Source organism: Zingiber officinale, chromosome 11A (assembly GCF_018446385.1).
Source record: "Zingiber officinale cultivar Zhangliang chromosome 11A, Zo_v1.1, whole genome shotgun sequence".
Classification (NCBI taxonomy): domain Eukaryota; kingdom Viridiplantae; phylum Streptophyta; class Magnoliopsida; order Zingiberales; family Zingiberaceae; genus Zingiber; species Zingiber officinale.
In genome coordinates, this window is record NC_056006.1 from 88,268,069 (window position 1) to 88,294,968 (window position 26,900).

Consider the following 26,900-nt stretch of genomic DNA (forward strand, 5'->3'; position numbering starts at 1 on the left):
AATTTATCTTTTACATAAACGTTTGTTTAACATTATTCCCTATTATTAATTTTTTATAAAATCTAAAAAAATGATGGATTTCTCTTCTTTTCGCCGCTGATCTTGTTTGAAAATTGAAGAGATGACACACTAGAAACATTGGTTGTATTGTTGACTGAAAGAAGATTTTTTACTCCACGGAGAAAGTTTCTTTCGATCCTGCCCATACTCAGACGAGCAAACAAAATATTAGTACCCAAAAACCAGGGGAGTTCTTGGCGAAGACCCTTCGACGCTCAAGTCAATACAATTTCGGACGGGTGAATGAAGAACAGTAGATAACATGCGCGTGAGAGTAAGTTTCAGATGTTAAGAGAACGTACCTTGTCAACGAAGAGGATCCCCTTTATATACCACCTTTCATAACCTCCGTAATTATGAGGTGACTAAGATTGTAAGAGGTTATTGGATAATGAAAAGTGTACAACCTAGGCAATATGCAATAATTGTCCGAGAAATCTTCTATTTACCCATATATATACTTTTTTTGTCGTTTATAGCTCACATCGTGCTGAGGTCATTGAAGGAATATGTTGTTATAAGTAGTTGGCTGATGAGAGACATAATAATCCTTGAAGAAAGTTCCAACAGAATATTCTCTAATATGTGGTTATTATTCTGATAGGTTAGAATTCTCTGCTCGTGTTATCGGCTGAGTATATTTTGATCAACCGTCTTTATACTTGTCATTGCATTAAGCTACTTTGTTATGTATTGAATGCTAGAAATTCATTCGGAGAATAATATGATGCATTGGGTGTATTGGAAATTCGTTCAAGAAGCAATATGATAAACTATGTGTACTGGAAATCCGTTTAGGAATCAATATGAAGTCAAGTCCTTAAGTCTGACCGACTTTTTATCTGGCCTGGCATGCATAGAGAGATTTATGAGGTTAAGTACCTTAAGCATGACCGCCCTTTTATCTGGCCAGACATGCATAGAGAGATTTATGAGACTAAGGGGGCGTTTGGTTAAATGATGGGAATGACTATGGGTATGAGTTTGATAGTATGGTGGAATGAGAATAGGAATGGAAATGAAACCCATCGAGTTATATGGGTTTGGTTGATTCTCATAAATCTAGTAATCATTCCCAAAATGTCATTCCCAAACCCACAATCCAAACACTATCTTTTACTATCATTCCATTCCTTCATTCCCAAACCTATCAACCAAACACCCCCTAAGTGCCTTAAGCTTGACCAACCTTTTATTTGGTCGGACATGCATAGAGAGATTTATAAGCATCAGGGAGGCTAACCCTTATTTTTACCATACATATAGATGGTTGATTATGAGGTGGGTCGGATATTTCGGCCGATCTATAGGGTCGGTTGTTTTTAAACCGGGTCGACTATTGTATGACCGAACATGCTATCTTTACAATTCAAAAGTAAAGCACTAAACCCCTTATATTTGACCGAGTGAAGGGCAGATTGACCCTCTTCCACACGACTTATAATCCGATCAGGTTGACCTGAGAGCCGATTAGGCAGGACTTAAGAGCCTTAGCACTAGACAAACAATGAAGCCAAGTGGAGAATGCTCTCTTCCCTTACCTTTAACAACCACATCATCTTGACTTTGACCACCACATCACCTTGACGTTGACAACCACGTTATCTTCTGAGTCTGCTCGTTACAATCCACATCAACTACAAATCCTTTTCTATTCAATGCATAAAATAATCGCTATCCAACTCGACATCAAAATTAAAACACAAATACCTTTTGTCAGCAATTGCTAGCTCTAACCAAATATTGCATTGTATATATACACACTTTTCTTTGATTATCACAAGAAAACGAGCATGACCATGACCAAAGAAGGCAATCAATCTGGTGTTACAAATACAGGGGAAGGGGGACGAGGGGGGAGAATGATTGAAATAGAAGAGGAGAAGAAAATGCACGAATCAGACATGCAAAATACTAGATTCTTTTATTTCATCGGCACTCCTGGTTAGAAAAAGGAAGAGTTTCTGTGATGTTAGTGATCACAAGTTTGCTGAGAACCTGCTGTGCTATTACATCTGCTTGCCTTTTCTTTTAAGCTGTACGAGATGCCCTTGCAGGCTACATTGCTTTACCTGTTTTGCAAATTTACGTAAGTTAGGAAAGTGAAATCTGAAATGATGGACAAAGGAAAAAAGAAGCGAGACTTGCATGCAAAGCTGCTGCTGTGGACAAGAAATCTCTTGATCGATCAAGTAGTGCTCTTTCTTGTGCAGCCAATTTCGTAATATCAGACACCAAGATAACCGTGCCTTCCACCTGCAAATAGGCATTTGCTGACAAATTACGCCATGATTATCCCAACTAGGCTCACCAATTTTATATATAGTGAATTATGCAAGGAGTTTGATGTCAATGAGATGCACGTGCAATGGATAATATGAGTCGAGAGACACTGCCTAAATCATTTGGTACTGCTACATCAGGTTGGTCAGCCCCGGTAGAAAACCCTAAAACAGTGATGTGCAAAAAAAAATAAAAAAGCCAGGAATCAGAATAGCAGCTAAATCAGAAGAATTCTTCATTTCTCATAATTCCGATCAATAGCAGTAAATTGAACCTTGGATCCATTTACATTAATTTATCCCATACAATGGTTTCTGTTTTTCTGAACAGAATATCTGCAACGACAACCCAAAACACAACCATATTTATGTAAATATCCTGGATTAGTTTTGATGTTGATCAACCGAGTTAAATTATATCATGTATATTTGATGCCTTATGTTTGAGTGTGCAAAGATTTAGGAATACAAAAAGTCGAGCGGAAATGCAGTGAACGAGAAAGATGACATGGGAAGAGAGCCGACGGGCTCGATGCATCCCAAAGATGAGCAGTGGAAGAGTACACTGGTGGAGCGAGAAGGTCGCATGCAGTGCATCCGAGGGATGAGAAGCTAGAAAGAAGTATGCTCGAGGAGAAGGCCGGAGTTAGGTTTAGTGAGCTCAATTCCAAACTGCCGGATCATCACCAAAGCAAGCAGAATGAAGAATGGTCGCCTTTATGACTTGAGGCACCTTAGTTGTCTTAAGGCCCGTCCGATGAACCGAGGCGCCTCCAATGCTGCCAGATTAGAAAACCAACCGTTGCGTGTGGATAAAGAACAGTTGGTTGGAGACACTTCCGAAGTGTCATGTCAGCAAAATGATCATTTTAGGTTATAATAGAAGCCTTGTCCTCTAGGTTAAGTAACACACTATGTATTCATTTCTAAATTCAGTTTTAGCTGTCTGTACAATCAACTACTATAAGAAGCTACTTCACCTTCGACCCTTGTTGCAGAAGGAGATTGATAGTGCTTCCAATCTTCTTGGATTAACAACCATCCAAGTTGTAATCAAGTACATACTCGAGTCTTATTTCTTTACATGTTATTTTTATTTAATTAATTAGTGTGTCCTTGCTAGCAAGTTAGCAAGAGAAAGACTTTAACTTTTGATTGCAAGTTATTCACCCCCCTTTAGCCGGTCCGATCCTAACAATTTATACACTAAAAGTATGAAAAGCTAATGTAGAAGAAAAGATCAGGATTAAGCCTAATGTAGATGCAAGGTGATCACAATTAAGTCCAATGCAGATGCGATATGACAATAATGATATTGTAGGGGAAGCAATCACCTTTGATAAAAGAGAGCATATTGAGGATCCCATTGCTTGCATCATATCAACAGCTGAACCAACAGCATCCTTAAGTTCCAGAATGTCCACCTGTGAAGCAAGATAATTAAATTTGACAAAAGTGGAATTGTCTATCCCAACGATAATGTTTGTTGGTATGGAAAGATATATACAAACCTTGGCCCCACTAACAATAGGAAGGCGGAGAGTGCTAGCCTTTAATGCTTCAATTGCTCCTGACAATAAGCTTGAATGCTCTCTGTCGATGAGTGACCATTCTTCCAGATAGGACAACTGCAATATTAATAAAGTCAGATGTGAGTTCACAGAAGTGAATAATAGTTGGCATAAAGGATTTACATAAATTCATGGCTTCGTGGCAGGTCTCATAGAAAAAAAAAGAAAAATAAAGATCTCTAAGAATTCTTGAGCTCTGTAAATAGTTACAAACAGATAAGCAAAAAATACTAGGGTATAGCATGATTTTTCCAATCTTTGAAGACTCCAACACGTAAATTATAGCTTATAACTGGAGCTGAAAGACACTAGGAAATAATAAAGAAGCAAAAATAAGCAGCAACACCATAACATTCGCAATTGCTACTTATAAGGAACATTCCAACTTAGATTATGGGTAAGTTGATAAGGATTCATGGTGCAACACCAGGCAACATCACACTTTCAAGATGAATTTCACCAAATAGTGAATTTTATTAATTGAGGAGATAAATTATAATCAGAAAAATGTGGTCTTTTATAAACTCCAATCCAGTTAAACTTTTAAAATTAATAATACAAACGGTATATGAAATACTCACTTATCTAATATGATTTAACAATTAGGAAACAAATAGTCTGACTTGCACAAATAAAATACTACCAATTAACTCTAATACCAAAACTCTTTCTCCTTAATTAGAGAAACTACCAAATAACAAAATTAAGCACAAAAAAATTCCAAATTTGCTTCATTCTCCCCAACCAAGAAGAACTGACTTTGTCAAGTGGAGAGATTAAAGATTGAGTCAAGCGGTTGCAGGAGAGCAAGACGTTAGTCTTTCATAATAAATTTCATCAAATAAAGAAGTTTATTAACTAAAAACATAAATTGAAAAGACTTTTAAAGTCGCAAACCCAATTAAACTTAAAATAAAATAAAGCAAACATTGTAAAAAATACTCACTTAGCTGACTTGACAACTTAAAAAATAAATTATCTACGACTTGTACACCAAGTAATAAAATTAAATACCCAATAAATTCCAAATTTGCATCAACTCAATTGCTCCATAACAAAATATCATATGAGATGCTAACATTGGAAAAATCATCTGACAATGGCCTTCAATCAGAAAAAATGATTTATGTTTAACCAAATTAGTTAATTAGATAAATGTGGTTCTATTGTCTGAGATTGGCAAATAGTGGCTTGGATCAAAACTAACAAAGAAACTCCAGTGAACATTTCAGCTGGAATTGTTTCACAATAGTCTGAAGTGACTCAAGTCGGCTACTTTTTCAACATCTGAAAGAATGTTTTCATGAAAGTGGTATTGTATACTGATAGATTAGCAACTTTTCTAGAAATAAATCTAACTGCAATTGTTAACTCTTGAAATATACCTCACTTGTTTTCCAATAATGAACAAAGAGCAGAATAGTTCTTGTTGGCTTCCACCATAATGTGCAACATGCCAACATTGATTGCCAACTACAGTTTGACAAGTGGACAACAATAATGTATTAAGAAACTATACATAAGCTAACTGCCAGATCATTAAAATCTCTAGAAGTAATCATAGATCATGCCATGAATAACCAAAAGCACCAAATATGAACAAAAAAGTATAAACCGTCATGTCAAAATAGACATTTCATAATCGAAGAGAAAATAAGTTTAACGCAGATTTACTTGTTCCTTAAGGATGGAAGCCAGCTTTAAATTTTGAGTCAGAAGTTGTAGCTTGATCCTTTTAGTAGTAATAGAATCACGTAACTCTGAAGTAGTTGTCCATGCATCATATATATTTTTCTGTAAAAATCAAATGAAAGCATTAGGAAATAAAGCACAATATATGCAGATTTGACTCTCCATAACAATTTGGAAGGTTGGTAAATGGTATGGATTAATAAGAAGCCATGCCAATCCAGATGTAACTTCTCTTGCCTAATCCATGAAACACCATTCCTTTACAGATTATATTAGTCATTGGATATATTTCTCTCTCACATTCTGGATTCTTTATATATGTTAAACAAACATAATCACAAATAAAATTAATCAACTTATTCACAACTGTTCTCTCCCTATATATATTAAATTGGTTTGAAGTAATAGACTTCCTTGGTCTAGGGAGTGCAGCTTGACTAACAATACTCAATTACATATTCATATGTGAAGTAGTGAAACAACGCATATGGATATGTGAGCAACAATCATATATTGCATGAACTCTTTTTGAAGATAATGCGAGTTGATGCACACGGGTCGTGAAAAGTATGATACCAAAGATGGGGTTATGTCAGGATCTCTCAGCAGAATTATGATGGAAGAAACAAAGTGAACCTTAGGCCTCTGAACCTTGCATCACTTGCAGGGCCTCTGAACCTTGCATCACTTGCAGGGCACCCTTGATACCGTGCATGTGATATGTGCCTTGCGAGAATGCTGATTACATAGGGATATTGTAATACCCTGGAAATCTAATTAGTATCTATTGCTTATGGGACTAGGCTTTGCATACTGAGTTAGAAACTTTATAATTCCGTCCCAGGTGGTTTGAACTTGGTCACGACAATTATTCTGTCAGAGAAATCACTATGCTATGCTGGTGATTATCGAACCTATTGTGCATCAAGGTGAATATATTGTTCAGCCAGGATAAGAACTAAGTCAAGACAACAACTTGGTGGTCCTCTGAATGCAAATATCTCCAAAGAGGTTCTTGTATCCAATTTGTGCTGTATGTCGCTCAATGAGGATGATCTGTTCATAAGTTGGGCAAATTGTAATGCTCCAATCAATCTTGTTCATCCTGTAATGGGGCTAGGTTTGGCATAGTACATGAGTTACACTGCTTCGCACTGCTTATTAGAAAATACACCCTTTTTTTGAAGTTAGACCGCATGGTTTTTTACTTTGGTGGATTCTATATATTTAAGTTCACACTTTTAGATTTGCCCTAGAAATGAAGGGACCATCATAACCACTTAGCTCCTGACCAGGGTCTCTTTTGTCCTGGAGATGTTTGCTACTTTCTGTAACTTTTGCATTTCAACTTTCCTGACAAGGGATTATTGCAGCATGCCATAACACACCTGGGGCATCTTCCTAAGATTGTGCAATTTCCAGCTTACTATTCTTGTACCCTCACATCTTATGACACAAAACAATAGTCCATCTTTAGCATCTCCAGGTTGCTGCCCAGTCCATAAATACAAAGATATTAGATAGTGACCTCTAACAATTTATCTTAACCTTCTTTCAGAAAGAAAGTTCATACCATTTAATCATGGTTTCCATCGACTTTGGATGGCTTATAAAGTGGCACTGATAAAGAATTGTATTTTGAAATTTGGATAAGAATGAAAGAGACCATGAGTCACCATGAGTTACTAAAAAGAATGGGTTGGTCATCTAGCAAAACTTCTGGTAGCTTGGCCTTCTAGTGGCTAATAGGAACTGTTAGAATTATTAGAATTACAATTGGATTTGTGATTGTATGTTAATAAGTTTAAATCCACATTGGATATTTAATTAGAGATATATGGTTAAGTTGACCGCCTAGTGGCTGACAATAATTGATGGGAAGTGTTAGAATTATTAAAATTAGAATTGGATTTATATTTATATGTGGGATAGGTTTAGATCCATATTGGGTATTTAATTATATGATATTTTGATTGATTGAGTTATATATATAGGCAACACAATACTATAATATTTTTATCAGTTCTGTAACGTCACAAACAGGGCACATAAAAAGCAGGGATAAGTTTTTTTTTTTTGTGATAATCCAGATGTCCAGCCTACTAATTCTAGAGGTAGACGACCTTCCCTCCTGATTCAACTACCGGATAAATCCAGAGCATGGCTTATGCACACTGAGAGACTGACCTCCAAAATATTCGTCTCTATTGAAATTCGAACTCCAATTCTCTTATTTATTCCCTTGTTCCCCTAAGTGTTTTACCACTATACAATCAGTGGGGGCAGGGATAAGCTTTCTTATCATCATGTAAGGTTGCAAATAATGGAAATGACTAGTAAAATCTGGTTTTTTGTTCATGAATTTCAAAGGAAATTTATATTCTTTCTGGAAATTGTTTAACTGGAACAGAGACCAACAATAATGTCGTGGAATAGAGGAAATATTTTGAAGAGAAAGTAAATTACTTGCCAAAAATTCTTAACGAGTAATGGCATCTATGTCAGGTTCCCCAAGTTAGGTGACACAAATAGAAACTTCATGAAAAACTATCAAACATAAACAGAAAACTAATCTTCAGAATATTCATTACCTCTATAGTTAGCTTCTGAAGTAGCAGGACTGCATTGGCCCTGGCATTTACACATCGCCACTGTAAATGTCGGTTATCAAGCAACCTCAACAAGTGAGCCTCCTCAATCCGATTCTCCCCTTTCTTTGCCCTGCGCACTTCAGTGGCAAAGCTTATAATGGAAGGTGCATTGCCCACACGAGTAATTGGTGAGGTACACATTGCTACATTAGTCCTTGCTCGTAGAGGACTAGACATACCCCTTGATGCCGCAAGCTTACTAGGTGAAGAAGGTCTCGTGGGGCCCCGAAGTGGTGAAGAAATTGAACTTGGAGAAGACAAGGGGCTATCAGATAATTTCTTCATCCCACCCCACCTCGGTGCCCCAGGCCTTGAATCTGGCGAAGGCAATGGGGAACAAGGTTCCGGATACTGACTCAGCCGGCTGTTCGTCTCTTGCCTATACCTCGCCGGTACACTAATCCCACGGGGAGTCACCTTTGCCCTCGAGAGAACACTGAACTCTGGCGTACCAGAATTACTGCCAGAAGACACACTGTCGGTATCGGATGAAGCTGAGAGATCACCCCCATCAAAAGAAGCCCTCCTCGAACTATCAAACAACATCGACTGGTGGAGCAACCTGACGGTGGCCAAGATCGGTTCTTTCTTCTCAGAGGAACAGCTCAAACTCCTCATCATCGGATTCGATGGCTGGGCTCGGGAAGCAGGCCACCGGTGGTGGTTCTCAAAGGGCCTTGTGTTCTCCAAATGCTCACCAGTCCTCGCTGCAGCAGAGCCGATGGCAGCGGGTCGCCGCCGCTCTGGAGTGGGGGTGCTAGGGGAGACAGCCTTAGCGCGGCTGGTCTGGTAGAAGAAAGATTCACCCTGAAACGAGACGGAAAGACTTCGTGTCGTCGTGCAGAGGGTGCTGGCGGCGGCGGAGGGTTCTGCCTCTGTCGGCACGCTACGGCCCGCAGGCGTGGAAGGTCGAGCCCGATCTGCGGAGCAGGATCGCTTCTGGGAGCCGGATTGGCGCAATGCCGGTGGCGTCGACGGTCGGGTGCTCGGGAAGGGCGACGGAAAACGCCGAGAGATCGAAGAAGAGAAGGTAGTGGTGGCAGAATACGAAGTAGAATTCGAAGAGGCAGAGGAAGAACTAAAAGAGGAGAGATACCGGGAACTGATCTCCGTGGTACGAGGCCGTCTCACCGCGCCACCGGCATTGTCCTTTTCAGATGGGATCAGGGGCAGGCGATAAGGGTTCTGGAGATCTTCGCGAGCGGGAGAAGGAGAGCCGATCTTGCGTGGGTTCGTAGGGTTCCGGGAGGCAGCTGCAGCGGCTACCATGGATCTAGTGGCAGATCTCGCTCGATCTCCCGCTTCCTTCTCGAATTATAGCAACCGGCACGGCAGGCAAGGGAGGAACGCGATCACATCACCAGGCGGAGCACCAGACCGTAGGCTTCACACTCCCTGGAGCTGCAGAATTAGGAAGAGAAGGAGAGTGTGTGAAGCAAGAGAGAGGCTTTGCGCTTGCTTGCCTTTGCCTTGCAAGCTCAAAGACTAGATTTGCCTTTACACAAAACACGCAGTACATTTGTCCGTGAAGTGTGGTTTTGCTGCTAAGCAATGCAAAGATTTTTGCTGCGTGACTAAAGATAATGACCAGCACAAGGGAGTTGGTTTAGGAGCCAGTTATACATTTATGCAAAAAAAAAAAAAAAAAAAATCCCGGACGTCCCATGATTATGTGTAAAGGATAAATTAAAATTAAATAGACTACTAGGGCGATATTTTTCGTCCACTTCATGATCTTCATCCATGGTATACCACTTGATTAACACGCGGATGGTGCATATGGCAAGAGCATTTACACTAGTTTTCTTATCCAAAATTATATAATTTAAAATAAAAATAATTATTAAATTTAAATATCTATTTTTCATTGCATATATGCTTATTTATTTTTTTCTCTCTGTTACAATATTTTGGAAATAAAATTCATTCTCCAAGAACATAAATACCATTTTTTCCAAAATATATAATTTAGAGTAAAAAATTACTTTATTAAATTTAGATATCTATTTTTACTATACTATAATACCTAAATTTAGAACAGTACTATTTATAAATATAAAATTTAAAGAATAAATAGGGTAGCTAATGTAAAAAAATTTTATTTATCCTATTTAAAATTTAATTTAAAATTTTTAAATAGGGTAATAATTGATATGAATATTCTAAATTTAAAAAAAGAATATTATTTATAAATATAAAATTTAAAAAATAATATAATAGCTGATGTAAAATTTTTTTAACTAATTATTTATAATTTAAAATAAAATTTTTAAATAGGATAACTGATACCTATACTCTAAGGCTCGAGTAATATATGGAATGTCATAAATGGTGACACCGGAAGAAGGAAGAGCAGTGGGGTGGCATGGAATAGTTAAAAGATTCGTTGTTGTATGGGCATTCACGTGGTAAAAGTGCATGTTGCCCGTGTATCCTCCATGCCAAGATTAATGTGACAAAAGATGATTTACTCGTCCCTAATATTTTTATCAACTCATTTTTAAATCAATATAAAGAAAATAAATTACAGATGACTACTAGTCATTAATATAAGTGATCAAGGTATGGGATGCGTCAAGTTTCATTTTAAAAATATCATATGATAACACTTTATGTCTCAACCATCGCACTACCCGAGCGGAAAAAAAAAATCATAGTAATTGGGAAAAACAGGATGAGTCATTGGAACCCTTCATCAAATATGGTAAACTATCAACGCTATATTGGGCATTCATGCAATCACGCTGCATGGATTGTAAATCTCCGGTTCGCTTGGTTCCACCATGTCGGTCTTTAAAAAAAAAAAAAAAAAAATAGAGAAAGGGTAATTCGATTGTAAAAATGTGTTTATAAATAATGTTTATTATTCATCTGTGAATAACATAGATGTATACATTCTCCAATTCCTTGTTTTTATTAATGGTACCAAAGCCTTAAATCTATTATTACTATTATCCTGGGGCGCTAGATAACGGATGTATCTTTTTTTTATTATTACTATTATTCTTCGTCAAATTCTCATGCAAGACCATGCAGCTCCATGGGATGCCTGGACTGAACAAACCCCATCAACTCTTCAACAACTATATGAGAAAGGCAACCTAACCATAGTGCCTATGAAATCCCCATATTTGGCTCAAATTCCCTTGCTCCGACTCTCTCACAAGCCACCTCAGCACCTCTTCAGTATACAACATGAATTTAAGGTAAAAGTCAAGATGACACTTTTCTTTTTCAAATCACACCAGCGCTGTATTTTAATTTTTTATTAAAAGGTCATCAATAAGATTAACTAAATCTATTATTATTATTATTTTTTTTTTTGTCCGTTCGTCGTTTTTCTCGTCTTAAATCCGTTGCGCATACTTCCATCTTGGCTTCTTGCTCTGGTGTGGTGACACCTTGGGTCACTCATTCTGGCTCTACTCAACCTAACTATTATTTGATAGTTATGATTTTATACTTATCCTTCTACATTATTGCAATTATTTCCTGTTATAGAATTCTTGCATTAATAATTTATTATTTTTATATAATTAAATAAAGATAAATATTTTAGAAATTAATCTATGTATACAAGTTATGCTTCATATTTAGTGAATCAAGAGATGAGCATATATATACCTTAATTGGGCGAAGTACAAACGCCGAAATTATCAAAAATAATAAACGAAAATTAAAGAAAAATTCGACTGCAAAAAGAGAGAATTACCTCAACAACATACACCCAACTAGAACAACCAACTATTATGAGGGATACATTCTACCAAATCATTTGACCAGTTTTATTGGACCACTTTATACTAGGAATTGAACATAATTAAAAAACAGATTAGTCCTATGTCAAAGATATTATATGGTAGTTGAGTCAGTTCGCTACCTGCCTGTCACTCTTCTTTGTTTAGGATTTTCAACTAAAAATTGGACTCTTCTTTAAATCAACAATAAATGCATGTCTTCGTGGTCACATTTCTTGCATGGTCAGTTTTTTTTGGTAATCTAGTGATTAATTCGGAAGGTGATTAGTTCAGTCTATAAAATTTTTTATTGACTATTAAAATAAATTTGAAAATACAAAGTGATGGACGGTCCGACAACTTAACATTCCATTTTTTTCACTTCACCGACGAAAAATACCTTATAATAATATGTCATAGTTAGAAATTGAATCATGAATAATTAGGAGAATATAAAAATATCTTACTACCGCACCATAACTCGGGGCTCTAGCAAAGCTCAGTGATTAAATCCGAGGAGGACATTACAGTTGATTAGTCCAAGTCATTTGCAACCAAATCTAAACCGGGTCTGTCAAGATTTCATCATTAAGAATGTAGCGAAGATTAGGTGTGTTGGATGGCTGTTTTCAGCTGCATTAACTAACATTGCTTAGCTTGCAAATGCAGCTAAAACTTGAGCAGAGCTCACTGTATCTCAATTCTTCTTCCAAATGTGAAGTAACTTAGACATGATTGAGTAATCCACGTAGATTTTTCTTGCTTTCAATTTTTGTTGGAGTTCCCTCGGAGAATAAAATTAGGGCTTAATTGAATACAATCGCCTCATCATTCGTTGCCTGAGAAATGCAATACTCACGGTGTAGTGAGATATCCATCACAGAAAGCTTTTTAGCATTTCATGCAAATATAAAATCACGCTGAATGGCATGGATCATTTGGGAATGACGTTAAAAAAAAGTAATTACCTATGAGAGATTTTATCCTCATAATACTCCTTATTTTAATATTATTGGAGCAGTTCGGGATAGCTATTATAACATGTACAAATTAGTCATAGTACCAAGTAGCTACTATTTTTGTTACTATTGTAGTAGTTAGTTATCTTACTATTTTATTAAAAAATTTCCTCCTTTATTAATTAATTTTGATAAAGCCTAAAATAAATTTACGTTATTATCCTTTTTTCTATTCACACTAAAAATAATTCCAAGATTTATTAGTAATTTCCTTTGGTTGTTTTATATAAAAAATATAGTTCTCTTTAGTCTCAATCTTAGAATTGACAACACTATGATCAAAAAAGCTTCTATAAATATTTTAGGCCGACGATGTTAAAAAATATACTTTTCTTAGTTTCTTTTATTAAGATAAGTATAATATTAAATTAAAATAATTTTTTTGCATAGGGAAGCTCATTACAATAGTTTATTGCTGGGATTCTCTAACGTGACACTAAAAAATTCAAACAATTCGGATTTTCAAAGACCCAAATAATTTATATATTATTATATTACACACGTAACACGATCACACTAGTAGTTATAATATGTCGGAGCTATTCTTTAATTAATTATTACATATAACATTTAATATAATATTGTTATAGTAATATAATATTGTTATATAGTAGTGTAATAATTTAAAACTTATAGCTAAGATTTAGGATTTAACTATAAGTATATATGTTATGTGTTGTAATAACTACTCTACAACGTAAAAAATCATTAATTTCACTTTAATCAAACTAAACAATAAATCATAAATGTTAAATGATAAACACATTGTAGTTGATATGGTGAATGTTAAAACTGTCATGGGGGATAAAGAAGGTTAAAACGGCATACTGAGTTGGGTCAAAGTCAAGAGAGGTCAAGGACCATCTCTTCTCGACTGAGTCGACCGACCACTATTCTAAGTCTGACCTGCAAAAGTCTAACTCGTCCAAAAGGCCGACCTACCAAAAAGTTCGACCGACCACTCTTCTAAGGTCAACCTATCAGAAAGTTTGACCGACCACTCTTCTAAGGCCGACCCACCCAAAAAGCTGACCTATCGAAAAGTTCGACCCGTTCAAAAGTCTGTCCCCCCCAAAAGACTGACCTGCTAGAAAGTTTGACCGACCACTCCTTTAAGGCCGACTTGCCAAAAGTCTGACCTGCCCAAAAGGTTGACTCGTCAGAAAGTCCAACCCGCCCAAAAGCAAATGCCTGACTCACCCAAAAGGCCAACTCGTCAAAAAGTCTGACCCACCAGAATGTCTGACTGACCACTCTTCTTATGTCGATCCGTCAAAAGTCTGGCATGCCAAAAATCTGACCCACTAGAAAGTCCAACCGGCCACTTTTTTAAGGTTGATCGGACGAAGCCGACTCCACCAACCGACCCAACCGTCCACCCGACCAGTCTTCTGTTGGGTTCGGAGCGCAGCGGAAGACATATATTGAACATGGATCTTTCGTGGTACATATAGTTTTACACAAAAATAATATAAAACATACCTCGAGTCCTCGATAGGTGTGAATGATATCACAGACAGATAGACAGATAAGAGCCTCACGTGTGACTCCTCTAGCGGTATCCACACGCACTAGATCACGAACTTGATACGATCCGTTAGATGCTAGCCACTTGGATCGACAAAGTCTTGGAAGCACTACCGATCTCTTCCGGTGGAAGACGAAGTTGACGAAGGAGAAATAGAGAGAATGAAATCCTTTTCTTGAATCTTTCCGAGGATGGCTATTTATAGCTTCCAAGGAATACGAAGAGTTAAGCTTTCAATTAATTCATCATTTATGATCTTCATTAATAAGGAAGATGAAGAGTTATAGGCTCCATAAATTCTTCATTTATGACCTTCATTATGATGACTCTTCAAATTCTTTATTAATTATTATTATGATGACTATTCGAATTCTCCATTAATCATCATGATTATGGCTATTTGAATTCTCTCTTCTTTGTATCAAATAAATCCATATTTGATCTTGATCTCGACTAGCTTCCGATACTCTTGTTCATGTCTACGTGCTATGCGTGCGACCCTCTAGGTTTTATACACGAAGGCAGTGTAAATCCATACACAGACTAAAGTAACCGTCTAGCAACAGTTTTTAGCCACCCAACGCGATAAAATTAATATCAGTCATAAACTGTAAGCCACTATGAACCGATTACTGTGTAATTTGATCTCTTCATCTAAGCCTACATCCCAATTAATTTGATACATTATACATCATTACCAAATTAATTGTTTTACTTGATTTCCAAGATATAATAGACTCTTCTTGAATGATAAATCATTCCTCCCATGGCCATGGATTTTGAGTCACTAATATCTCTATCAAGCGGTCAGGATGTTAACTCCTAATCCAAGAGAACGATGAATCCTCTATTGACTCAACACTATTCTCTCTACGCTTTGTCATACACCCAACTACCATATTAATCACAATCCGATTAAAGACTGCTTTTAACGGCGTCAAAGCATATAACTCCACACATAGAATAAATGAAGGTCTCAAGTCAAAAGATCAGTTACACTCGTTCATAAAAGGAAAGACCAATGATGCTTAATATGTGGTCTCCTTTTAAGCGGGTCGTGTCCAGTGTACCTCTAAACTCAAGGCACCCCCAAGTACAACTTGGATATCCATCCCTCCGGTCTATCTCCACCTAGTCATACTCAGCGTTGATCTAGATATCCATCTCCCCTCTAGATATCTATCTGATCAAGGACTATTTTCATATTAATATACTCATTAATCTGTGGGACTTTATCATTAATCATATACGTACAGAAAAGTAATTAATTAATGATAAATTTTTGCCTTTATTAAATAATTATCCACAAAATACATAAGGAGTGTCTTGGCACATAAGTACACACACTAACATCTTCTTGTCGAGTCGAGTTGACCAGTCTGTTTGGAAGAGCAAAACCGAACCGATCCATTAAAGGTTTGTTAAACCCTTGGATCTATCAACCCTTTGTCTCATCTATTGACATCTAGACAGGAGTAACATGTCCCTCTGACACTTAGACAAGAATAACATAACACAGAGGTAATATTACCCCCTGCCATCTTTTGTCTTAACATGACTCTCCTATAAAAAACCTTATCCCACATGGGGGGGAGAGAGAGAGAGAGAGAGAAGGGGGGGGGAGGGAAGGAGAGAGACTCCTTAGTGCATATACTTACTTTGTTATTTATTCCCCTATACTATTCATCTTCTTGAGACAGGACATCACTAGAAACTAACTAAAGCGGTTGCGATTAGCTCACCGATCTACCAGGGACGCCCCCTAGACCAAGGTACGTTTCCCATACTTATTCTTCACATATTTCATCTTTCTACATTTTATTGGTATCTTACATATTTTTTGGACCGACCTCGAATGTCGAAGTGTAAGGTCGGGGTAAGCCCGGTCTATTTTCATATTCTTCTAGCGACGGGATAACTCACCCCCTTCTCTTGATTTCTAGTTTGAAGTCTCTTCACAGTCAACATCCCCTTACATATATCACCGTGTCATTGACGGTTCCATCTTTTCAACTTTCAAATAGGATCAATAGTAATTATAAAATAACTTTTATATATCATAATAATTAAAAAAAATTATATATTACAGCAACTATGGATAATTGCTCTAACAACATTGAATATTCTTGAGGTAAAACATCTCATAAAATGATCTTTTGACTTTTACTAAAAAGATGCTCTTTAACAATTTATATAAGTTGGGATGTATTGTAATTTTTGCCCAATCATCTTTCAACGTCGCTGCCATTTTTTGCTTGAGTGAAAAAACAAAAAATAAGTAGAAGTTGACTTTTGATCTCATCGAGGAGATCTCCGGCGAACGAGGGGCACGAGGCTCGATCATTTACCATCGCTGACCATTCACATTTACAATCCCGTTTTTAAAATTCAACGGTATCGTTGTTGGAAAACGAGCCTTAAAAACCACGGGCATTTCACCGATTTCTGTCTTCATTAAAATTGTAAATAATTGACAATAGCTGATGAGATTATATTTGTCAAAGTAAAAGATGATAATGTTTACTCGTACGGTTCAGTATTGTTAGTCCTCTCGTTAGACACAAATAGATAAATTATGGGGACATTATATTTTATCACAATGATCGTTTATATGAGAAAAATCAGATATTCAATAAGATATTTTATATTCATTGAAAATTAATCTCAAAACCTATTAGATCAACCACTCGTATAATTAAAGAGCACAGAGATTACACTTGAAGGTTAGTTAGCTAGTGTGAATTGCACTTAAAGCTGATGTCCTTAACTTAATGGAAAGGAGATGAAGGCTAACTCAAAAGGCATCTCACCATCATGTTGCTTCAGGACTTTCAATCATCAATCAATATTATAAAAAGTCAGTACATTACTCTTATCTGTTTGATAAAGACCGCAAAGTTAACTTTTGTTACTAAACTGTGGCAATTGTCCATACAACATAGTTTTTTGTCAAAAGCAAACCTCTTCTTTTATTTTAAGAAGAAAAGGATTGCTATGTATAATAGAAAAACTCAGAAGAAAAAAGAATTTGCATTTTAAGCTCTCTGTTCCAGTGAGATCTTGCGACTTTCTGTGAGCATTCCACCACCGTGAACTTTTGGCCTCCAATCTCATCACCTTTACAGGTTGGTACAGTTCATCCACTTTCCCTGCTCTCCCTTCTTTTCTTAGGAGACATCCAATTGCCATTATGACATGTGGTCTCAAGAACCAAAGTGAAAACTTTTAAGTCTCAACGGAATCTCACTTTCTTCTTAACCTTTTTTTAAAATAAATGTTGCATAATTTGTGTTTGTTGCTAGTACAATGAGCTACTTGCATTCATTAATGAACTCATCATGTTTGAATTGACCGAAATATATATCTATCTATTTCTTGGACCGGAAGGTTTACTTAAATGCTCACATAGTAAACATGTCTTAGAAATTAAGCAACAGCAGATCACTTCTGACATTACATCTGAAATCTTGATGAACCCACCAAATAGCTCATGAAAAATCTCCGGGCCAACTTTGTAGTTAGTGGCCATCAATGTCCAGCATATGCACTTGCAAGTTTACCAATATAAGCATCAAAAACAGGACGTTATTACGAATCTGCAAGTTAGGATACTACATCGCATAAACTCATGCTCGCATTTTCTACTTGGGTCTGTCCCAAGTAGAGAGAAGCTAAGACTCAGCAAATTAGGATTACACATTTAGACAAGTGCAAAGAGCAACGGCTGGTTCATGGGGATCCACGGTTAGGGTGGAACGGTGGCGGAGGCGGCGTAGATCTGGGGATGTAAGGCATAAGCGGAGTTCCATGTTCGATTGGACCATGATCAATGATTGCTCTTGAACTTGGAGGTGGATCGTAGTGGGGATAATCAGCCTTGTTGATGCTTGTTAGATCCCTATCATTTCTTATATTGACAGTGTGGTATCTGTTGTCCTGTGAAAATAGGATGTTTATTAGTAACACATAAACAAGAGAAAAGAATCTCTGATGACAGTAGAGTACATGTATGGACCAAGGTACCTTGTCCAGTTCACATAAATAGAAAGGATGCTTCATCTTATTTAGTTCTATCACGGTTTCAAGTTTGAAAGATTCTATTCTTAATGGGCCCAAGAGGCAAGTCAACGAGGGGATGACTAACAATTTTTTAGGGAGGCCATGCACTGACATAATCACGAGCCAAGCCAACAATTTTTTCTAATAATTACAATCACCAAGTCTTATCCATAAAGCTCACCCTGCAAGTGAGTAATCTAACGATGGTGATACCCAATTCACTTACCTTGCGCTTCCTGTTACTGAAGATGATCACGGCACTTCTACCTTGCAGAGGGATAACTGTTACAGTGCTATCAGCCAATGCGGGACCTGAGATTCCACGACGACAATGTTCATCATCAGAAAACTATTTTGACCTTCTTAAGACGACAATGACAATGCAGTTCCATCAGTTGTTCATCGATTTTGAAGAACACTAAGCTACCTGCGCCGTTGAGAACCATAGTGTTGAAGGAAAGGAACGCAAATGAAGCCCCCGCGACCAAAATCAAAGCAAGAAGGCGCGAAGTCATCATCTTCCAACCAAATTCTTCCCCTCAAGCAACGTTTCTAATCTCTATGGCTCCACCAAGCACTGAGAAAAAACCTTAATTAGCCAAGGAGCCTATGGAGCTTGGGAGGTACAAATGGGGCAGGCAGGCAGGCAAGAAGGGTGCCAAAATTTCAAAAAACAAAAACACCGTCAGGAGCTGGCTCCCATGCTCCTCTCCATTACTACCCTGGCAGAGGCACGGAGAGCCCGTGGGGGATTAAATGCGAGAGCATGGGGAAGCGAGCTGGTTTTGGGCAGTGATGAAAGGCACGCACTCGGGAAAGACAGAAACAGAGCTTTGAGAGCACGTCGTGGTTTTATATTGCTGCACTGCAACAACTGAGCGAAGAAGCAGTAATGGCGCCATGGCGGTGGTGATGGGTGTCCAAATGGACCGGCCGTCAATGTCCCGGCCCAATGAATACTTTCCTTGGTTGTCAGGACTAGCTCAAGCCTAATTGAGACACTATGTGAAAAAAAAATTACGACTTTGATATTATTTTAAAAAACAAACTCTCATCATTTTTCGTTCGAGACTGACAATAATGAATTTTTTAATAAACATATTTATATTCAAATAATAATAAAAAATATAAGTTCCTATTAATTTATCAAAATAAAATTATTTAAAATTAAAAGAATAAAAATTTGATTTATATTTTACAATTTCAATATAATGATACTCCAAAATTTAAGTCTGTATAAAAATAATAAATATTCTTTTAAACACATTGTTTATATATAATGATACAAAATTTGAGTCTTACATGTATAAATATAATAAATATTCTTTTAGACATATTTTTAAAGAGAAGATTTTTTGGATCACTTTTTACGTTTCTGAGGATGTTCCTTTTGCATGCATTGATGGAAATGAATGACCCCCACTTATAATATAGGTGGGGATCATTCATCCCCACTAATACATGTAAAGAGAACATTCTCTGAACTGTAAAAACGATCCAGAGGATCTAACCTCATTTTTATAAACAAGAGGAAAAAAATAATTATTTAATTAGTATACAATGTGTTCTATAATAAAGAAGCTCTCAATGCATTTCAAAATTAAATCTATTTTAAAAAAATGATAACAATTATTACTTTTCCTCTTCCCTTTCTTAAATCATCAACTTGTTCATTTTTTTTAGAATAATATTGCATTCTCTATAAAAGGAAATTCTATCATCAAATTTTTACATTCTTTAATTTTTTATCCCGCAATAATTAACAACGAATGACTTCTAGCAAAAAGAGCATAATGTGTTGATTGAGTAATCAATTCGATAAAAAAATTCTCATTATATAATACCAAATTTAATCATACACTAGAAAAATAACGAATTGTTGTGCTTAAGCTTTAAGTTAATAAAACAAAACAACTTTTTTCTTAAAAAAATTCAAAAGATGATATTTTTTATCAAAAACTAATGACTGTAATCTCACCCTTTGTCACTTCTTCAAATTGATTTCAAGTTAGAAAAGCACCAAAAGGAAATGGAGAAAAGTAACAAGAGAAATCCAATGGAAAAGTATGATTTCTGTAAATAAGAGAGATAAAAAAAAGATAGAATTTTGATAAATTCATTATAACATAATAAAAATTATGGGAAATCTAATAAGATTATGCAACATGCAAATCCAAAGATATTTTTATGAAATCCAATGAGATCATATTACAAATCTTTTAATAATTTTTGATATATATATATATATATATAAAATGGGCTCCAATTTTATTAGGGTCCTAGGTATAGATCTTAATAGCTTATGCGTAAAGTCGACCCTACGCCCCTGCCTGGTAGTACAATCTAATTAATTTTAAGATAGATAATCTGATCCTACATTTTACTCATAAAATAAAATTTAAAAAATATGTCAGCTCTTGACATGATATCTCAACTTCACTATTAATTTAATCATCCTAAGGATATCTTGTGTGGAAATTAAACTCTAATTATATGAGAACACAAATTGAACTCTGATTATTTGAGAATATACTTCCTCTCTTATCACGACACCAATACTTGGAAGCCATCTTATTTATTTGCTCCCACAAATGGAGGGGGTCTTGTTTTATATATTAGGAGATTTTATATTGTTATTGAATCCTAAATGCATAGTCGACAACAGATAAATCGATCGAAATTGATAATTTATCTACTTTACAAATTGGAATAAGATTAATAAAATTATTTTTTTATTCGATCTGATTTCTATTTCAATTAGTGTGTTTTTTTATGTACATGGAAAAACAAACAAATCTAACATGCATTAGCACGAACATCTGGACCGCAGAAAAATCCATTCCAACATGCGTGTGGCCCGAAAATGTACCAATAGTTTTGTTGATGTCGTTCGATTGGCCCGACAGGATAACTGATGGCATCCACCATGTGATGCCTTACACCTAGCGACACTACAAGCTACTGAATCTTTCTGTTGGGCCTTTGTCCGTTCTATTCGGCAGACAGGCGTGTAAATGAGATTCAACTTAGTCTTGAATTCATTGGCGTCAGGTAGGGCATACATCTTTCTTTAGTCATGCGTGATATGTGATTAATTTATGATGGATGTTGATCTTGTTTGAGCGCTGAGTTGATGGATGTTGGGGATGTGACATTTTCCGTTATCCTCTGATGATGGTGTAGACCTCCGGTGAACCTGCAAAGAAGCCGAGTCGGGAGGGGTTTCCCGGCGACGACCCTCCGACGCTCAAGTCAGGCAGTGAAGAAGAAGATGAGCAGAGTAACGCTACTGTGACTACAGTGATCAAAATCGCATGCCTTCGTCAAAATCTGGGGGTCCTTATATAGGACCCCGGGGGAGCGCGTGCACACTTCTCGATGTGTGCACGCTTCCCCAAACATACCTCAGTAGAGTTGTGTCAGAAAAGTATGTCTGACGTTATTCCGCAATCGTCCGAGCATATCCCTGACATGACGGTGCAGGGGCGTAGCCAGAATTTAAATTAAGGTGGGGCTAATCGTTGACGATAATTGATATAATAAATTAATTAATTTAAAAATATAAAAAAAATAAAAAAAGTATATGAATATTAATTTTCCTAAAATATGGAATATAAGTATTTAATATTTAATACGTTTAAAAGCATGAGAAAAATACTATTAAAATTGTGCTATTCTTTTTAAAATAAAACTCATTATTATATCATTATTAATTTTTTTTTAACTAACTCCAGTTTTATATATATATATAATCTATTAAAAAGAGAATAGATTAAAAATATATTCTATAAAACTACATTTAGAAAATATAGAATTTAAATAATTCAAACAATTGACTTTCAATCAAGCTAAAAGTACACAAATCAAGAACCTTAATAGTTGAAGTATCAAGAATTGTGAGCAAACGGGACAAATTGAGCAATTGACTATCATTGAATAAGATTTTCTAGAGCATGAAAAAATTATATTTACAAACCTAGGCTTATGTTGCACATTACTTGGCAAGGCAGCGACCTCCTCCCGTGTGGCCACTAATGAAGCAGTTGCTCGTCACCTGATGAGCCAGTGTTTGCCTCACATGTGGTCGCATCATGGGCGATTGCACACAAAACGGTTGTTGGTCACTTGGCGAGGTAGCGTTGACTCATGAGTGATCATCGATCGTTGCCTTGTAGACCACCACTCAAGCGGCTGATGCTCGTTGGCTCTTTCTCAACGATAGAATTTTACTTTGTTAAATAAGAAATAAAAAATTAAATTACTTTTGAATAGTGAATTTCTCGTTTGCTACGGAGAGTAAAGGAAATTGTACTGCGAGTATGTTTAGGGTAAAAAAAAGTTAAAATTAATATATTTATTAACTTATAAATATATTTATAATGATTTTTATAAATTGATCATTCTAATTTGATATTTAAAATTTTATTTTTAAATTTGATATTTTAAAATTGGTCCATGCATGGAAATGATCCATTAATGAGTTTTTATGGGGCTAAGGCCTAAAAAAATCAAAATTATTAATTATGTTTGTAAAAAACGAGGTGGGGCTGGAGCCCACCCTAGCCCAAGGGTGGCTCCGTCCCTGTGACGGTGGAAACTTCCACCGTACGATACTCTGTCCGCTTCGACCGTCGACCATGCTGTTTGTTGGCGGTAGGTGTCTCGAGGATGATGTTACCAGCTATCCCTTTTGTCCCTTTACGCCTTTTGCCTGTTCTCGGGCCGAGCGGACCGGCCGCTCGGCGCTCATGGCCTCCGGGAATGCGCATACCTCGGACCGGGCGGGGAAGCCCTGCTTATGTCCTCGGATGTGATTGTACCTTATTGTCTTGTGGCTCGGCCGAGTGGCCTTTCCGCTCGGCCCAGAGACTCTTTTACCTTGAGCATCGGAAACTCGACCCCTGGTCGGGCTGTCTTTCGTCCGGCCTGGGAGACTCCTGGCCGGATGTTCGGTCGGCCCGTCAGTCCGCTTGGCACGATCTTGGGGTCGACCCTCTTGACCATTGACCTCTAAGTGTCATTGACCTCTCGTCAACGAGGGTCCCCATCCTTATCACCGGATTAGATGTATATATTTGAAAAAAAAATATACTCTCACCCCTTAAGTCAATTATAAACCGATTTATGATTTATTTCCGTAATTTGAAAATAGATGGTGAGTAGTGTGAACATATCATCTTTTACTAAATAGATGGAGTCACGCCGGGCAAAACACGACAAGGAAAAGTAGATCCGTAGTGTATTTTCTTTTTTAATATTAACAGTTTTTATTTAATTTCAATAGTTACAGAGTATATAATTTCTAATCTTTACATCTAAATGATCTGTTTGGGAGGAGATGAAGGAAGGGAAAGAAAGGGAAAATAAGGGGAAGGAAAACTTTGAACCTCATTTAGGAAAGAGTGAGGAAAGAGAAGGAAAGGTAAGGAAGGATAAACTTTAACTTTCGTTACCTATGGAAAGAGATTTTCTTACACCCCGAATTGGGGTGTAAGGAAGGGGAAGGGAAAACAAAATATTTTTTATTCCAATTCTATCCCTGTTCTTAATAGTTTAAGAAATATTTCAATTTCTAATTTTACTATGTCGCCGGAGTTCAATTTTCTCGCCTTCTTCACGGCTCGCTTGCTATCAGATTATTAGAAGAGGGGATTCGACACATCTTTTAACTGAATTGAAGGAATAAACTATTTTTGTCGTCAAAATTTAAAAGGAAATCTACTATTTTTTAATTTTTCCATCAAAATTTAATAAGTTTTTAAAGAATAGAAATTCTCGTTATCAGCTTTATCTTTCAAATTTTTTTATTTAAGATTTCTAAAATTATTATTTTCATTATTTCTCATATAATTACTTGATTATCGGTAATTCCTTGTTTTATTATGAATAGTATAAAAAATAATTTTTTATTAAAAAAATAATTTTTTATTAAAAAAATAATTTTTTATTAAAAAAATAGCTAATTTAAATGATAATATAAAAAATTAATTTTATTATTAAAAATATCTAATTTATATTTATAAAATAAATATTAATATTATGAAAATTTTCTAATTTAAAAAATAAGGATATTTTTATAACTTTATCTATTTAACCTTCATTCCCCTTTCTTTCCTCCCAAACAAAGTAACACATGTTACGTTAATGAACCTTCTATCCCTCCCAAATAAGGAGAAGTTAAATACTTTACTTCCCCTCACTTCCCCTTCCTTCCCCTCCCTTCCCCTTCCGTTAATAAATCTTTCCTCACTCCATCCAAACAGAGGGTAAATTGCTTTTTAAAACTTTATCAACGGCTTTTTATTTTTTTTTGGTGGGTTAATAACTTTAAACCCCTTGTATTTTATAGCATGTTGTATTTTGCCTCCTTTTATTTGAAAAATTACACTTAACCCTCCATTGACATAAGTAAAAAAGAGAAAAAAAAGATAAATGACCAAAATAATCCTAACCTAAATTAGCCTTTTAAAAGAAAAATAAAAATAAAAATAATATCGTAAAATCGTTGAAAGCTTAATTTTAACCCAACCTGATTTATATATAGGCCCAAAACTTCACTTGTTCCTAGAAAAAATATCCTTATAAAATTTTCACATGCATCAGCATAAATAACAGAAAAATAATAACTCTGAAAGGGATAATTAGTTAAAAACTCATTCCCCCAAGTAATTTTAAATTGATGAATCAAAATTAAATAAAGATAGAATAAAATTTATCATTAAAAATCAAAATAAAGACCCTTTAATAATTTATAAAAAAAATCACCCTTTTAACCTAAATCATCCTTTCTTCTAAAAATTTGATTTAGGTTAAGTTTATTTTAGTCATTTATCTTTTTTTTCTTACTTATGTCAAAGGAAAATTAAATATAATTTTTTAAATAGAAGGGAACAAAATCCAATCTACTCTACTATAAAATACAAGGAAAGTTATTAATCCTTTTTTTGATTCGCACTAATTTTATCAACGTCTTTCGTTTCCACACGACTTGCAGCAAATCATATGCACCCATATGACTTAAAAAGTCAACGCTTATATTCGGATCTGGAAAAAATGGCCAATTAAAATATTAATTAAGGTTCAAAAATGAGATAATGAAGTACGCAGCACGAGACTCTAGACAATCTACCGGTCTGTGAAAATGGATATATATTATATTGAAATATAAAAGGAAAAGAATAGATAAAATTATTATTATTTTTAAATTCAATCTCATAGAAAAAAAAGGAATACAAAGAAAGAATGATAAACGTGAATATAACCAACTAAACAATTCGTGTTATTTTATTAGTTATTTTTTATTTCCCACATTTTCACTTTTCCTATGTCATAAAACTACAACCCGAAAATAATTCCCGAGTGTTCCAATTTTTTTACAAGAAAACATTTGCCATTTGTAAAAAGAAAAATAAATGTCCAAAAGTACCTTTGTGGCCGGGAGTGATTTTCATCCATGATTTTTTTTTTCAGTTAATACAGATATTTAAGTTCGACTAATTTGATATACTAATATGATTACATAGAAGTTTTTTTATTAATCATTGAGATAAATTAGAAAAACACATGTAGAGATACATCTTAATAATTAACGTTCTCGAGTTCGCTATCCACTGAAAGGAAAATCCTCTATAGTATACCGTAGATGAGTTTCAAACTCACCTAATCTGTCATTGGAGGGTCTACTCACCACACCCTATCCCAGGGGATGACTTTCATCTTTATTGGTGATGTGGGGGTATGAGGGTTTTATGTTGAGCCCCCATATCCTCACACTATAAGTCTTACCTTCAAGTCTATTCGAAGAAGACGTGAGTCCGAATGACTATACTATTATGATGTGATAAGATGAATTACTGACATTGACATACCTTCAGAATTTATCTATCTGATATCGAGTATCAAACCTCTGCTTGAGGGAGGAAATGGTTTTTGACTGAGGAGTCAGTAAGAGAGTTTTTGGGTCCGTCGTAAGGTGAAATCACTAGCCTGGGGCTAGGAGTTCCGAGCCTATCGTAAACTGAATCACTAGACTTGCTTCCGATTGAGCCTATCGTAACCCTAGGTTTAACCAAAAAAAACAATTGAATCACAAGTTTGAAAAATAAAAGAAACACAAAATCAAAAACATAAATTCGATTACCTAGATTCATTAACCTCTTGTGTTTGATATTTCAAGATTTAAATAAAAGGGTGAACTAGTTATAATGTGGAAACTAATAACTAGTTATATCTTTTATATCTTATAGACCTCACGATCTTCTGTCGTATTCCTCTTCTTATCTCGGACGTTGTGTAGGCGAC

General features: G+C 35.8%; 2 protein-coding genes across 3 annotated transcripts; both read right to left on the reverse strand.

Annotated features, from left to right (window-relative positions):
• Window positions 1-1,791: 1,791 nt before the first annotated feature.
• Window positions 1,792-9,844, reverse strand: LOC122032449 (QWRF motif-containing protein 2-like). Of its 2 annotated transcripts, XM_042591738.1 has the most exons (6): window positions 8,197-9,844; window positions 5,588-5,707; window positions 3,854-3,970; window positions 3,677-3,766; window positions 2,209-2,316; window positions 1,792-2,132 (listed from the first exon to the last, which is right to left on the reverse strand). In XM_042591738.1, exons 1-6 carry the CDS (start codon window positions 9,523-9,525, stop codon window positions 2,070-2,072), a joined length of 1,827 nt encoding a protein of 608 aa, XP_042447672.1. In that variant the 5' UTR covers window positions 9,526-9,844; the 3' UTR covers window positions 1,792-2,069. The 2 variants fall into 2 exon arrangements, 1 of the variants encoding a protein (XP_042447672.1); XR_006126087.1 differs by lacking the exons at window positions 1,792-2,132; window positions 2,209-2,316 and adding an exon at window positions 5,299-5,386 and having other exon boundaries at window positions 3,748-3,766.
• An 8,256-nt stretch (window positions 9,845-18,100) lies between these two features.
• Window positions 18,101-19,390, reverse strand: LOC122032562. Its single transcript, XM_042591869.1, has 3 exons — window positions 19,027-19,390; window positions 18,826-18,911; window positions 18,101-18,476 (listed from the first exon to the last, which is right to left on the reverse strand). The coding sequence occupies exons 1-3, from the start codon at window positions 19,115-19,117 to the stop codon at window positions 18,270-18,272; spliced, it is 384 nt and encodes a 127-aa protein (XP_042447803.1). The 5' UTR covers window positions 19,118-19,390; the 3' UTR covers window positions 18,101-18,269.
• Between the last annotated feature and the right edge of the window lie 7,510 nt (window positions 19,391-26,900).

Bases quoted from the DNA above. Each gene is read 5' to 3' on its own strand.
- LOC122032449 (XM_042591738.1), bottom strand. From the start codon at position 9,525: ATGGTAGCCGCTGCAGCTGCCTCCCGGAACCCTACGAACCCACGCAAG. The intron at 5,708-8,196 runs GTAATGAATATT...TGATTTTTACAG, and splicing joins TTCAGAAGCTAACTATAGAG to AAAAATATATATGATGCATG. The intron at 2,133-2,208 runs GCAAGTCTCGCT...TTTGCAAAACAG, and splicing joins CCACAGCAGCAGCTTTGCAT to GTAAAGCAATGTAGCCTGCA.
- LOC122032562 (XM_042591869.1), bottom strand. From the start codon at position 19,117: ATGATGACTTCGCGCCTTCTTGCTTTGATTTTGGTCGCGGGGGCTTCA. The intron at 18,912-19,026 runs GTAGCTTAGTGT...GTGGAATCTCAG, and splicing joins TATGGTTCTCAACGGCGCAG to GTCCCGCATTGGCTGATAGC. The intron at 18,477-18,825 runs GTAAGTGAATTG...CTATTTTCACAG, and splicing joins TCAGTAACAGGAAGCGCAAG to GACAACAGATACCACACTGT.